This window comes from Miniopterus schreibersii (assembly GCF_964146895.1).
Source record: "Miniopterus schreibersii genome assembly, chromosome: 5".
Taxonomy (NCBI): Eukaryota; Metazoa; Chordata; class Mammalia; order Chiroptera; family Miniopteridae; genus Miniopterus; species Miniopterus schreibersii.
In genome coordinates, this window is record NC_138106.1 from 89,266,240 (window position 1) to 89,281,290 (window position 15,051).

Consider the following 15,051-nt stretch of genomic DNA (forward strand, 5'->3'; position numbering starts at 1 on the left):
ATAAAAAATAAAAACAAACTAATGATGTAGAAAAAAGAAAAATGGAACAGATTAATAAATAAAAATTCTGGCTCTTTGAAGAAAACTAGCATAATAGATAAATCTCGAACCTAAAGAAGACCAGAAAGCACAAATGTGCAAGTAGGAAGTGGCAGGACAGAAATAGCCATTGAAACAATGACAATATTGTATCTTTTAAATCACAGAAACTACTTTGTACCCTTTGTGCAAATAAGTTTGTAAACCTGGATATTTTTCCTGGAAAATATAGTTTATCAGAATTGACTCCACTAGAAATAGAAAGCTTAAAAACTAATTTCTCTAAAGAAACAGAGTAATACAAAAGAACTCCCAGTAGAGAAAGCACCAGGCCCAGGAGTTTTACAGGGCAATTTTCACCAACTCTTTAAAAGCCAGAGAGTCCCAGTGCTGTTTGGATTGTTCTAGAGCATAGAAAATGGGGGGGAAAACTTAGTTTTTTTAAGGAGCAGTGTATAACAGTGTTCACTAAACTTTATAAAGATAGCATAAAATAATAAAATTGAAGATCATTGTTACTTACAGATATCAAAGCAAAAAATTTAAATGAAATATTATCAAACAGAATTTAGTTTCACATTAGGAAAACACCCATGAACAATTATAATTTATTCCAGGATTGCAAGAATGGTGCATATTTGACAATCCATTAATATAATTCACTGAATTGATACATTGAAGGAGAAAATCATACTGTTATTTCCACAAATGCTGAAACAGACTCTGACAAACTGCAATATCCACTTCAGATAAAAACACTCAAGAAAATAGGAATTGATGGACAGTACCTCAGTATACAGTAAAACATTGATATAATGGACTAATTTGGGCGAGGTGGTGTCTGTTAAAGTGGAAAGTGAAGTAAGTTTTCTGAATGTGTATGTTAAAAAAATTGACAAATTAGTTTACCTATTTTTATTTATGTAGACATGTTTGTGTAATGGAAATTAACTATATATGAAAAGTTTAATCTCACAGAAAAATTTTCTATATGTATTACAATAATTTTAAATTTATACTGAATAGGTCTAGTAAATGCGTGCATTCAACAGTCCCCTCAGTAAACAGATACACAGGGCTGGGGTGTGGCTTAGTGTACATCTGAACATTGGTCACAGGAGTTAAAACTGCTGCAGAAAGTCATGCCAGGTGACAACAGAACCTGTTAGTGAGAGAGATGCAGTGTAATCTTGTGCTAATCATTTGCTGAACGTTATTTAGGAGCGGTGACTCTTAGATTTAAATATGTAGTCTATAGTTGTAGATATTTATTTATGTCAGTGAAATTACTACAGTGTTTTTTCCAACATATAGCCTATTCACTAAAAGTAGTCAAAAATAACAGTGAATTAATAACAAAAGGTAACTTGTTAACAATTATAAGCAAATCTTGGTTTAAAGCAATTTAATATTAACAGGGTGTTAATTTTCACACGTGACATTCAGACTGGGAGTGTTGTCCATTAAATCTGAAGTCCCTTAAATTGAGGTCTGCAAAACTGAGGCTTTACTGTAGTATAAATGGATGCACACACACATGCGCATACTTAATGGGGAAATATGATGCGTTCCCACTAAAAGCAAGCTTGCTCATTAACTCTACTATAATTTAACGTTTAGTTGGAAATATTGGCCAATACATTTAGACAAGAGGAAAGCAATTGGAAGCATATGAATTGGAAAAGATGTAAAACTATTTCCAGATGATATACTAATATACTTTGAAAATTGTAGAGAATTCATAATAAAACTGTTTCACACAACAAACTAATTCAGTAAGGTAGGAAGATATAAAAGTCAATCATATGACAAGCAATAACTGGGTAGAAAACTTGTTGGAAAACCCAATTTACAGTAGTAACTGGGAAAGATAATATACTTAAAAATAAGTATAACACATCTGTAATATTTTAAACAAAAATAAAATTAGAAAAAAAAAGAATTCCTCAAAAAAAAAGAATAATCATATAAAATAAATAAAAATAAGTATAACAATAAATGTATAAACCAATAAGAAAACTTTGAAACATCCCTGAAAGACACAAAAATGTAATAGATTTATTTTATTTATTTATATTTTTTGGTTAATCCTTACCTGAGGATATTTTTTCCATTGATTTTTAGAGTGGAAGGGAGGGAGAGAGGCAGATAGGAAGAGAAGGGGGGGGGGAGAGAGAGAGAGAGAAACAGAGAAACATCGATGTGAGAGAGACATGTGGATTGGTTGCCTCGTGCATGTGCCCCAACCTGGGTTGGGGATCGAACGTGCAATCCAGGTACCTGCCCTTGACTGGGAATCGAACCCATGCATGGGCCAGTGCTCTGATCACTTAGCAACAGTGGCCAGGGCTGTAAAAGATTTATTATTTTAACTTCAAAATTTTATTTATTTATTTATATTTAAATTTATCTTTATTGTTGAAAGCATTAAAAATGTCCCCTTTATTCCCCATAGATCCCTTCCACCCTACAGCCCCCTTCCCCCCTTCCCAGGCCTTCACCAAACTATTGGCTGTGTCCATGGGTATACATATATGCATATAAGTTCTTAGGTTAATCTCTCCCCACCCACCCTGGCCTTCCCTCTGAGATCCCTCAGTCTGTTCCATGCTTCTGTGTCTCTGGATCTATTTTGTTCATCAGTTTATTTTGTTCATTAGATTCCACATATAAGTGAGATCATGTGATATTTGTCTTTCTCTGACTGGCTTATTTTGCTTAGCATAATATTCTCCAGGATCCACCATGCTGTCTCAAAGGGTAAGAGATCCTTCTTTTTTACAGCTGCATAGTATTCCATGGTATAAATGTCCGAGACCATGCTTGATATGGTTTCAGTCTTTTTCAACTTGTAGAGACTTCTTCTGTGTCTTAACATGTGGTCTGTTTTTGAGAATGTCCCATGTGTACTTCAGGAGAATGTATATTCTACAGCTTTGGAGTGAAATGTTCTGTAAATGTCTATTAAATCCATCTGATCTAGTGTGTAATTTAGAGTCACTGTTTCCTTGTTGATCTTTTGTCTGAAAGATCTATCCAGTGAAGTCAGTGGGGTGTTCAAGTCCCCTACTGTGACTGTATTGCTATTGATCTCTCCTTTAAAGTCCTCCAGAGGTTTTTTGTTTTTGTTTTTCAGACTGTGTGAGTCTTTTGTTTTGAGGTGGGTATCTTGTAGACAGCATATATTTGGATCATGTTTTGTTATCCATTCAGCTACTCTAAATCTTTTAATTGGAGCACTTAATCCATTTATATTCAAGGGTATTATTGATAGGTACGTATCTATTGCCATTTTATTTCTTTATTCCTATGTTTCTCTATTTCAGATTCTTATTACAGCAGTCCCTTTAACATTTCTTGCAACGCTGGTTTGGTGGTGATAAACTTCTTTACCCATTTTTTGTTGGGAAGCTCTTTATTTTACCATCTATTTTGAATGATAGCCTTGCTGGATAGAGTAGTCTTTGTTTCAGATCCTTGCTTTTCATTACCTTGAATACTTCATGCCATTCTCTTTTGGCCTGTAGAGTTTTTGATGAGAAATCATCTGACAGCCTTATGGGAGCTTCTTTGTAGATAACAGATTGCTTTTCTCTTGCTGCCTTTAAGATTCTCTCTTTGTCTTGAATTTTTGACATTTTAATTATGATGTGTCTGGGCATGGGCCTCTTTGGGTTCTTCTTGCTTGGGACTCTCTGTGCCTCCTGAACTTGTGTTACTTTTCCTTTACCAGGTTAGGGAATTTTTCTGCCATTATTTCTTCTAACAGGTTCTCTAACCCTTGCTTACTTTCTACCTCTTCTGGCACTCCTATAATGCAAATGTTGTTACAGCTCTCTTAAACTTCCCTCCTGTTTTTTAATTGTTTTTTCTTTTTGGATCTCTGATTTAGTGATTTTTTTTTACCCTGTCTTCTAATTCATTGATCCTCAGCTTCCCCTAATCTGCTGTTTATGCCTTCCAGTGTATTTTTTAATTTTACTATGTCATTCTTAATTTCCTTCATAGTTTCCATTTCTTTTCTCATGCTGTTGAGCATCCTTATGATCAGTATTCTGAACTCTATATCTGATTAATTGCTTATCTCCATTTTATTTAGCTCTTCTTCTTGAGAATTCTTTTATTTGGGGCTTGTTTTTTTGTATGTTTGGGTTTGTTTCTATGTATTAGGTAGATCTGCTAGGACTCCCAGTCTTTTGAATGGTCTCTGGTGCAGACCAATGTCAGATGCTGTTTGTGACTGGCCTTGGGTACCCAATTTGAAGCTTTCTGCCCTCCACGGCTTGTGGTTCCCTGTGCTGGGGCTCGGTGTGTTTGGAAAAGACCAAGATGTGCACCTAGGTCTGCTTTTCCAAGCTCTGGGTCCAGAAGCAAATCAGGCTAAGACTCAAAGTACTCAGAGGCTGATTCTTATTTGGCCTCTTAATGAGCTTCAGGCTGCAGGAACTCCACAGTGTGGGACAAGATGTTTTCCAACAGGGTGGGGCAGTTGCTTCCCCCTTAGGCTAAAGCTGCTTGAAGAATAAATGTCTGCCTGAGAAAGATGTCCTCTGCCATATGAGGGAATGACTAAGCACAGGAATCCAATAGGCACCCTCTGAACTCTATCTCCAGAGCCCACAACCCCGAACTCTCCTCACACAGCTCTAGTCCACTCTGCCCTCCCTCTGCTGGAGCCCAAGGTGAGAGGCTGCTCATGAAACTTTGTGCGTTGGCCTTTTAAGAGGGTGCCTGCAGTTCCAGCCATCTCTCCCTGGCAGACAGAAACCCTGCTGCTTTTCACAGCCAGGTGTTATATGGGCAACTTTCTCTGGGCTGGGAAGCCCAGTTTGGGGTTTAGACCCCAGAGTTCTCAGTAGGTAGTCCCCACAGATGAGATGTCCCTCCTGAACTCAGCTGTTGCCTGTGGGAGCCCAGCCAGCCCTCTCGCGCGTCCACAGTTCCTCCTAGTCTCTGTGTGGTCTCCACTTAGAGTTTTCAAGGTGGTTTTTCTATGTTTTAGTTGTAATTCCAGTTTAGTTCTGGGAGAGTGTTAGTGTAGCTTCCACTTAATCTGCTGCTATCTTGGAATCTCTGTAATAAATTTAAACAAATTGAAAACACTTACTTATTGGATAAGTTGTGCTGAATATTACACAGATTTTAATTCACCCTGTTGAATGCCATCCCGAAGAAATGCCAAGTTATTTGTTTTTTTCAACTTGAAAAGTTTTTACTAATGTTCATATGGAAAAACAAACATGTAAAAATAGCTAGGAAAACTCTAAAGGAAAAAAAGAGCAGCTATGAGAGTTCAGTAGCCCTACCAGACATTAAAACACTGTGTTGCCTCCGTAATTATAATATCATAATACTGGCACATGAGTAAACAGACCAAGAGGAAAGAATATAAAGTTCAGAAACAGAACCAAGTGTATAAGGACTTTTAGGATATGATAAAAATGACATTTCACATAATTGGAGCAGGGATTTGTTTTGACAACTTGTTAAACATTTGGAAAATGATACAATTGGATCTATATGTTAAAATGCCTGTTTAAATGGATGCATTGAACATACACTCATTTTAAAAATTCCTTTGGAATTGAACAGTTTTTGCAGAAAAGTAAAACCCATTTTTTCTAACGCAGTAGTGAAGTAGGGTGAAAACATTTTTAAGCACTTAGGAGTTATATATTTATGTATCTCTAAATATTATTTTTTAAATTAAGTTTATTGGGTTGACAACGGTTATTGAAGTTATTTAGGTTTAGTGTACAATTCTGTGATACAACATCTTTATATTGAATTGTGTTTAGCACCCACAGTCAAATCTTCCATCACCGTATATTTAACCCCACTTTACCCATTACTATCCCCCCACTCATTTTCCTTCGGTAACCACCATATTGTTGTCTGTGTCTATGAGTTTTTGTTTGTCTTGTTTATTTGTTGTTTTCAGTTTTATATACCACAAAAAAGTAAAATCATATGGTTCTTGACTTTTTCTGTCTGATTTTGTTTAGCATGATGTTCTCAAGATCCATCCATGTTTTTGAAAATGGCAGTAATTCATCTTTTCTTATGGTTGAGTAGTATTCCATTGTATATAATTTAAGTAACCTTTTATTTTGTGTTTCATAACTTGTCTTGAGTATGAACTGCATTTATTTTTGCCAGTTAAAGCTTGCTTTTCCTTACTGTTTTCTAACTTTAGCAAATGAATAAATGTCTAATTTTCATACTGGTTTAGCTATTTATTGATTTCTGGTTCCTCTTTTTATGTATCTATGTCTGAATTAACCTGTATCATTCTGTAAGTGATTGCTTATTGAAGATTCCAGATGAATCAAATGTCTTTTTATTTTTTCTTTTGAAATATATTGCTCTAATTTGAGTCACAGCTTTAACATAGAATTTGAGATTCTCGTATATGCTTTACTTTTGCTAGAAAGGAAGTTATATAAATGAAGTAGTTTTAAAGTGGTCACACAACTATAATATCTAAGTCTTAACCTGCTTGAGAATAACCTCCAACCTCAGGAGATAGATGAAAAGATTATTTGAACCAACATATTTGTCATTAAGGCCCCTCTTTCTTCCCACTTCTCTCCTCCCACCTCTTTCCCCTTTCCCCTGTCTCTTTCTTCTTCTCTATTGGTTTTTATACACTTTTCAGTCTTCTCATTTTACCTAGTAGCTGTTTCTCCTTGATTTATTTACTGAGATATCTGTTGATTATCCTGAGTTATTTTTCATCTTCATTACTTCTTTACCTTGTAAATATATTTATTATTGTACATATCATACGATATTTTAATTATTTGTTTTCATGTCTGTTTTCCCATTAGATTTGGAACTAGGGATAAGAGCTATGTCTTACTTATTTTTTTATGCTGATGTACTAATACTCAGTAACTTTGTTTAATGGATTAATGATTAAAACTCTGAAACACACTTAATGATTCTAATACTGTGTAACATATTGTGAACTTTATTATGTGAACTCATCAAAAAGTAACCGAAAAGACTACAGATATGGGAATTTAATTTTCTCATATTTATGTCTGATATTCCTTAATCTTTTTATGCTTTCTAGTCAGGAAAGTGTACTAGTTTGTAGAAGCGGTGTATAAACTTCCTTTCTCTTTTTATTTTAGGAAAAACTGATAAAATATGCAACAGATAGTGAAACAGTGGAACCTGTTATCTCACAGCTGGTGACAGTGCTTTTGAAAGGTTGCCAAGATGCAAACTCTCAGGCTCGGTTGCTCTGTGGGGAATGTTTAGGGGAGTTGGGGGCAATAGATCCAGGTCGACTAGATTTCTCAACAACCGAAACCCAAGGAAAAGATTTTACATTTGTGGTAAGTAATGGTAATTTAGAATGGCAAGAATAGTTCTCTGTCCTTTTGGGGTGTCTGTGTTCCATTTACAAAGAACTGTTCAGTCTATCTGTAGTGGAACTTGATGTAATCTAGGCAAGTTAGGTAACTTCTGCCTTTTTTCCTCAATACTATTGCAAAGATCTTTATCCAAAAACAATAAACTTTGAGCCAAGTCTAGTGTGCTGTGTTCTTTTAAATAAACTTCCTAATCTATTTTTGACAAATACTTAAAACTTAATTATCTAAATATTACTATTTAAACACTATTTGCTGAGTGTTTCCATGGAAAATTAATTTCCCAGAGCTTTTTAAGAGTGTATAAAAAAGTTTCTGTGGTCAAATGCGAAATCCTGTAAAGCAAAATTAAGCTGAACTTTTAATATTGCTGCACATTATTTGTTGGAGATTTTCCAGGAAATGGCATATATACAGTTTTCTTTCTAGTTTAAAAAACAAAAACCACAAATTCTTGGATGTATGTAAAAGTTGAATGATTCTACTATACCTTATTATAAATAACCTCAAAGCCTTGGGTTTCAACTCTTCACTACAGATTCTGTTTTAGCTTTGGTGCCAGACTTAGTTTCAGCCTTACTGTTCTTTCCTTTTCTAAGTTAAATTCACCATGAAAGATACAGTACAGTTAAGAACAATTTATACAGATTATCCTTGAAATGTTTTCTTGTTTTTCTTGAGGCTGGAGTAGAAGATTCGAGTTTTGCCTATGGATTATTGATGGAACTAACAAGAGCTTACCTTGCATATGCAGATAATAGCCGAGCTCAAGATTCAGCTGCTTATGCCATTCAGGTAAGAGTGCAGATAGTAGTTACTCACTTGATGTTATTGGCTTCTAGTAAGAAATTTGTAAATTCTGTACTTTGGAAACCCTTATTTTTTTAACTGTGATTTTTATTTTCAAAGTAATACAAGTTCATGATAAAAAGTGAAGAGTACAGAATTGTACCCTCTCAACAGATTATAGGTACTTTGAAATTTTATACACATACATATATATATATATATATATATATATATATATATATATATACACACATATATACATATATATATATCGTGTATGTTTTCTCCACCAAACAAGGAGATCATATTACTTATGATATTCTGTAACTTGATTTTCTTTCGTGTTTAATAGTCTGTCTTGCATAATTTCCATGTCAGTACAATTCATTTCTTTTCAGTGGCTTAATATTTAATATGAATACACAAGTACTTAAGAAATTTATTTAGCACAGTTAGGTTATGTTTAATGTTTTGCTTTTACAAAAAATGATTTAGAGAACATACATATATTTCTGAGCACTTTGAGTGAATATGTCAATAATATAAATACCCAGAAATTAATATATGTCTCAGAGCAAGTACAGAGCTTTATCAAAAAGTGTTTCAGCCCAGCTGGTATGGTTCAGTGGTTGAGTGTCAACCCATGCACCAGGAGGCCAAGGGTTTGATTCCCAGTCAGGGCACATGCCCAGTTGTGGGCTCGATCTTCAGTAGGAGATGGGTAGGAGGCAGCCGATCCATGTCTTTCTCTCATCGATGTTTCTGTCTCTCTCTATTTCTATGTTTCTTTCCCTTTCCCTTCTTCTCTCTCTAAAATCAATAAAAATAAAAAAAGTTTCACCAGTTTATACTCTCTTGACAAAATTTTTTATCAAAATTTTACATTTTTGCCAGTGTGACAGATTAGAAATGTGTGTACCATTTTATTTTAATTTGCATTTAATTATGAGAGAGGTATAATATCTTTTATATGTTTATTGCTTTTTTATGAATTTTCTCTAGCTCTTTTCCCATTTTCCTGTTGCTTATTGGTCTATTTATTTATTGATATGTAGGCCTATTAGGATATAATGTAAATTAACCCTTTGTCTATCATACATGTAATAAATACTTTTCTAGTGTGACTCTCTTTACCTTTTTTCATAGTATTTTTTTCATTTAGAATTTTGTTGTTGTTGTTGTTAGATATGCAGATCTGGCATTCATGGTGAGAGGTCTCTGTTACAGATAAATATTTGGAGATCTTTTGTTGTAGAGATGGTACTTAAAACTGTGATTCCGGATGAGACGGTTGAGAGAGAGGGAGCATAGACAGGTTCTAGTAATTGAGATCTGCACAGTGAGAGGTCAGTGCGAAGAGGAGGGAGCAATTAAGAAAGCAGAAAGAACTGCCTGTAAGAAGAATGTGGCATTTTGGAAGGTGAGGAAGTGTTTCAAGAAGTATGGAGTGATTCACTGTATTAAATGCTGATCACAGGATTGACAATTGACTTGGCTATGATAACATAAAGATTATCGATTACCTTGATAAGAGCAGTTTCAGTGGAGTATAGAAAGCCTTGTTAGAATATTTTTAAGAACATGTGGGAAGAGGGGAATTACAGAAATTATAGCAACTCTTTTGAGGAGTGTTGCAGAGGAGTGAGAGTGGCTGGGGAGGAACGGGGAGTCAGGATGGGGAAAATAACAGTATGTGTCTGTTGCTTGGGAGCACTTCAGCAGAGAGGAAGAAAGTAAGGATGGAGGAGATAATGTGATGCTTTTTTTAAGTAGGTAAAGAGATGTGGAACATAATGTAGAAGTGAAAGGCATAAGTAACCTTAATTAACAACAAAAACAATTCATTTGTAGTAACAAGAGAAAGCACATGTGGGCACTGATACTGATATTGCCAAGCTGGGTAGATATAAGGATGGAAGTTGTAGAGGTCCCTTCTGATTGCTTCTGTTTTCAGAGTGTAAATGGCCCTGAAACCAAAAAGTTAGGGACTTACTAAGTCTGTCATTGGAGGTTGATGAAGAGAGCTTCTAGAGAGCAGCTTTTCCAAACATAAGAAAAAGCTGGCTTCACATAAAACTTTAAAGTTAAGAGAAAGTAAGTTTGGATATTTCTGTATTTGAGCTTTCCATATACTGCTTTTATTTAAAAATTTAAGTGTAAGCATAAAGTACATATTTTGCTGGACAGTACTTATATTTTGTATTAGGACAAAGCTATTGCGTATGGTCATTTTTAATGGAATTGGAAAGAAAGAGTAATGCGTGGTGGAAGATGTGTTACCCTGACATTTGTCTTGTTTTAAAGATTGATATTAGACAGAAAGATTGTTTTCTTCGTGTAAAAAATCCCGTTGGTTTTATTTTCAGGAAGGTAAAGTATAATCATTTAATTCCTGGGCTTGAATAGTAAATTGGTCTCTAACATTTGCATCTTATTTTAAAAATTTTAAGCTCTATTTTTGAACTATTTGGGATTTGTAGGTGTTCATTAAAATTCAAAAAAGGTGATACATTAAAAATAAATAAATAAATAAAAATTTCAAAAAAGTTTAAATTCTAAGAATTCTACTTCTGCAAATATAGAAAATTTCAATTTTTTTCTTCCCAGTACCTCTTAATCTTATATATTTTAATACATATTATATATGGAACACAAACTGCTTGTTCAGGTACTACCACAGCTCTGTGACCTTGAGTAAGTCACCTAAGTGATTCTAATAAGCATTGATATAAATGTCCTAAGCAAGTTCATAACCCCAACATTTTATCATTCTGTGTATCTTTCTGCGTATTTTTATAACTGTCATGTGTAGAGTGTTGATGAATGTAAAGGTTTATCTGCTTTACTGTGGATTTACAAATCTAAAATGTGTATTTGTAGGAGTTACTTTCCATTTATGACTGTAGAGAGATGCAGACTGACGGCCCAGGTCACCAGTTGTGGAGGAAATTTCCTGAGCATGTTCGAGAAATACTGGAACCTCATCTAAATACTAGGTTTGTGAACTCATAAAGTCGTTTTTAACTGTATAAAATTCATTTACTTTTGATATAATATTTTAGCATTCAAAGTTTTTTTAGTATGTTTTAATATGTATTTTCCACTGTAGTTTATGTTTATAATCTTGTTAAAATGAAAGTATAGTTTGCTCATTGGTTAAATTCTGTAACTTTAAATATTTAGGCATATTTATTGAAGCAATAAAAGGATTGATTTTTTTAAAAATTCAACTGTCATAATACTTTGAAAGAATATACTTTAAGTTGAATATGAGTTGAAGCTTTTGCTAGGTGCAATTAATATAAAATTTAAGAGTTTAAAGCTAGTCTCAAGCCTTTAGTAACACCCAGTTAGAGATAAGAGATTTTCAGCCCTCACCAACTTCTCCTCATGAGATTTTCTTCCTCTACTGTTTTTAAAGCTATAAGAAAAATTACATTTATTTGTATAATTTATTATCTGTATACCCATAATAAACATTACTATCTTAATCTTAGTTTTGCTAACAAGACTATTAACAAAGGTGATCTGTTTTAAATAGCTGTAATTTCCTCATATTTTTCTATTATTTTAAATATATCACATTTATTTTCGAGGCAAAGAAATACAGTTCTAATCTAGTGAGATATACTTCACGATAGGCACAAACAAGGAAATCTGAGAGTGATAATCTCAAAATTCTTTTATAAAGGGAACAGTCTGGACATATTTTTAAAAACCAATTTATATAGTTGACTTGTGGAAGGTTTGTATAAACAAACTTGAACATACTTAAAAAAGAGAACTCAAGACAACAACAAACTTATTTCTATACCCCTCCAAGAGACTGATTTAAATACGAGTTTAAATAATGGGCTGGTATAAAACAAAAAGAAGGAAAAGAATTTTTAGATGAAACAGTTCATAAAAAGAGGTACTAATCACTCATCTAATGTAATTTTTCCCCCTGAAACATGACTGTTTTTTATTGCTGTTCTTTTTGACTCCTGCTTGCTTCCCATGAAGGCTGAAGAGGCAGCTCTGTCTGCTGCTCTATATTTTCAGGTCCTCTGTGTGCGCTCTTAGAACTGTCCTTGAGCTGAAGTTCATTTTGCTTTTCAGAGCCTGTTCTCTGTAATTTCTAGAGCTTTCAGATCCATATAAAGAATGGACAAACACTGATTCAAACTTGCTTGCTTGTGTATTTGACTTGTTTTTGTCATTTTTATACTCTGACAGGTTTCAAGTATACCTTTTTCAGGGAACACTTTTCGTGGGGGATTTTATTCCAAAACTGAAGAATGACAACTACTTTCCATCTTTCATATCTGTCTGACTTTCCCATGAAGAAGTCATCACCACTGTCACTATCCTCAGACATGGGAGACTGTAAAATCTTTCTTCTGTGCTATCATCAAAATACTCCTCTTCTTCATGCAATTCTTTTCCATCACTGTTACCACCAAGTGAGCTATCGGACTGTTTTTTTTCAGTTTGACGGAACATTTTCATTTTGGGGTCAGCAGGTGTCTTCTGGGATTCAGAGGGAACTACAGAACCCTTTTCAGAAGACTTTGATGGAGAATTTGGAATATCCACTGTTTTGGGACCATGCTCCATCTTGGCTATTTTTTCTTTTGAACTAGTTATTCGTTTCATTGCCAGTATTTTAGCTTCTTTGTCTTTTTTGCTCACTGATAATAATTCCTTCGTGCTGTAACTTAATGGCATCATCATTTGAACAGGAAGTGTCCTTAGAATTATTTTCTTCTGAATAATTCTTTAATGACTTAACTTCAGTATCATTTTGTCTTGGATCTTTAAAGGCTTTGACACTAGCTTTTAGCACATCTCTTTTCCTTCAGAAGAGGCTGCATTGCAATTGTTTTTTCAGTTGCAGTAGAATCAGGCTTTTTGCAAATTTTTTCAAAATTGATGTAATTACAAAGAGCAGATTTAGTTATGTCGGGTTTCTATTTCCTCATGGCATGAATTTCTTCAAGCAGTCCTTGTTCCCGTCTTTGGCTTTTAAACAATGCATCTTCAGTATCCGTTCTTGACTTCAGTCTGCCAACACTCCTGACAAGCTTTCAGATAACCAAAACTCAGGTCCTCTTCCCTTTTTTTCTCATCTTCACAACCTCGTTATTGAAGTTCAGAGTCTCTAAGCCATTGCAGATATAGGAAGGGGATCTGCTGCTGCCAGCACATGAACTTCCTCTTCCTCTATTTTAAAAATCAGTATTTTCTAATTGCTTTTTCAGGTTTAATAACTTTTTTAGGACTGATTGAAACAGATAAATTATAAGTTACTTTATTTATAAATTGTAATTTTAGGTAGTCTAGGTCATATGCTAATTGGATATGTGACCTTGGATAAGTTATTTTACTTCTTTGAGCCTTAGTACCATGCCTAGCCTTGTAGTAAAATTCTTTATAATAGCCCTTAAGTATGCATGTTTTTTTGCTAGATACCTTTTTATGTTTAGAAACCTCTTAAACATTTTATTTCTTTTTAAAAAATATGCTTTTATTGATTTTAGAGAAAGAGGAAAGGAGAGGGAGAGAGAGAGAAACACTGATGTGAGAGAGAAACATCGATCTGTTGCCTCCCACATGTGCCCTGACCAGGGATCAAACCTGCCACCTGGGTCTGTGCCCTGATGGAAACTGAACCTCTGACCTTTGGGGCACAGGACCAGCTGAGCCAGCCTGGGTGGGCGAAACACTTCTGTCCTATGAACAGTGTTATTGAAAGATATATTTTTTTACACAAAGTAAAAGTCTACAAATTTTGTTTTTTCTTTTTTGAGGATTCCACACTTCTTAATTTCTGTATTCAATATTTTATAGCCTATATGGATAGATGTTTAAGAGTTTCTGTGATCTAGTGGGACGTTTATGGCCTTTGGAGTCACATAGATCTAAATTTAAATCTTGGCTCTGCATTTGCTATCTCTGAAGCCTTGGGTAAGTTACTTAACATTTCCAAGTCTCAATTTTTTCATCTTGAAAACATGGATAGTTTTATTTACCTTGTTAGAAATAAAGAAGATAATTTAAAATGTACCTAGTAGAGTGCATAATATTTAATTCATACCCAGTAATAAATGCTTTTTGGATCCCAGCTTGTTGAATCAGTGCCTTGCTTTCTCGCAGGGGTAGTGTGCTCGCCTACTTCATTGGAAGTAGAAGCTAACATTTTTGCCCCCTTGCTGTTCAGTTTAATTTTCCATAAGAAGCCACCATTGCCTACTCGTTATTCATTCATAAGAAGCAACATTTCAGTGGTCATTTATAAGAGTGACCTTAGCAAAGCAACGAGAGGTCTTACGACCCTTCTACTTTCATTTCGGAGACCGTGAAGGAGCCTCTCAGCTGGTCTCAGTGGTGGGCGCCAGGAGGTTTCGGCTGGCATCTGCTCATTGAAATTGCACTCACAAAAATAAGAGGGCAGCAGAGGGCAGCATTGATGCGTTGGCCCGTGTCTGTTTGAATCTTTTGTGTAAAGCACCGAGACCAGATTAGGCAGTAGGTCGCCTTTTCAGCTTGGACTCCTTGGCACGCGCTTCGGAGGGCCTGGGGGCAGAGTCCCCGACACTGTGTTCTGTTTTGCTGCCCTGAACTACTGTGTGGGGTCCCCTTTAGCTGTCCTTCAGCCGGGCTGTTCATATTGCGCCACTGAGCGTGGGTAAAAGGGTGGCTGCGCTTAGGAGATTCGATTTCTAGAACTAAATAGATCAACTACAGTTCAAAGTTGGCATCAAAATAATTTTCAGAAAAAGACATTTAGTTGCGGCTAGGTAGAACCTGGCTTGTACCCCAATATTAGTAGTTTTCTAGCTAAGTTCATTATAAAACT

The 15,051-nt window shown here is 34.9% G+C and overlaps 1 protein-coding gene and 1 pseudogene across 2 annotated transcripts in view; one reads left to right on the forward strand and one right to left on the reverse strand.

Annotated features, from left to right (window-relative positions):
- The window catches only part of ATR (ATR checkpoint kinase), a 129,320-nt gene that overhangs the window by 59,915 nt on the left and 54,354 nt on the right, over positions 1-15,051 (forward strand). The window contains exons 22-24 of the mRNA XM_081137827.1: positions 7,179-7,385; positions 8,103-8,216; positions 11,091-11,206. Of these exons, the coding sequence (XP_080993953.1) occupies positions 7,179-7,385; positions 8,103-8,216; positions 11,091-11,206 (437 nt within the window). The remainder of the gene's footprint in view (positions 1-7,178; positions 7,386-8,102; positions 8,217-11,090; positions 11,207-15,051) is intronic.
- Positions 12,174-14,861, reverse strand: LOC308557912 (serum response factor-binding protein 1 pseudogene; annotated as a pseudogene). Its single transcript has 2 exons — positions 14,704-14,861; positions 12,174-13,415 (listed from the first exon to the last, which is right to left on the reverse strand). The product of its transcript is annotated as a serum response factor-binding protein 1 pseudogene (transcript).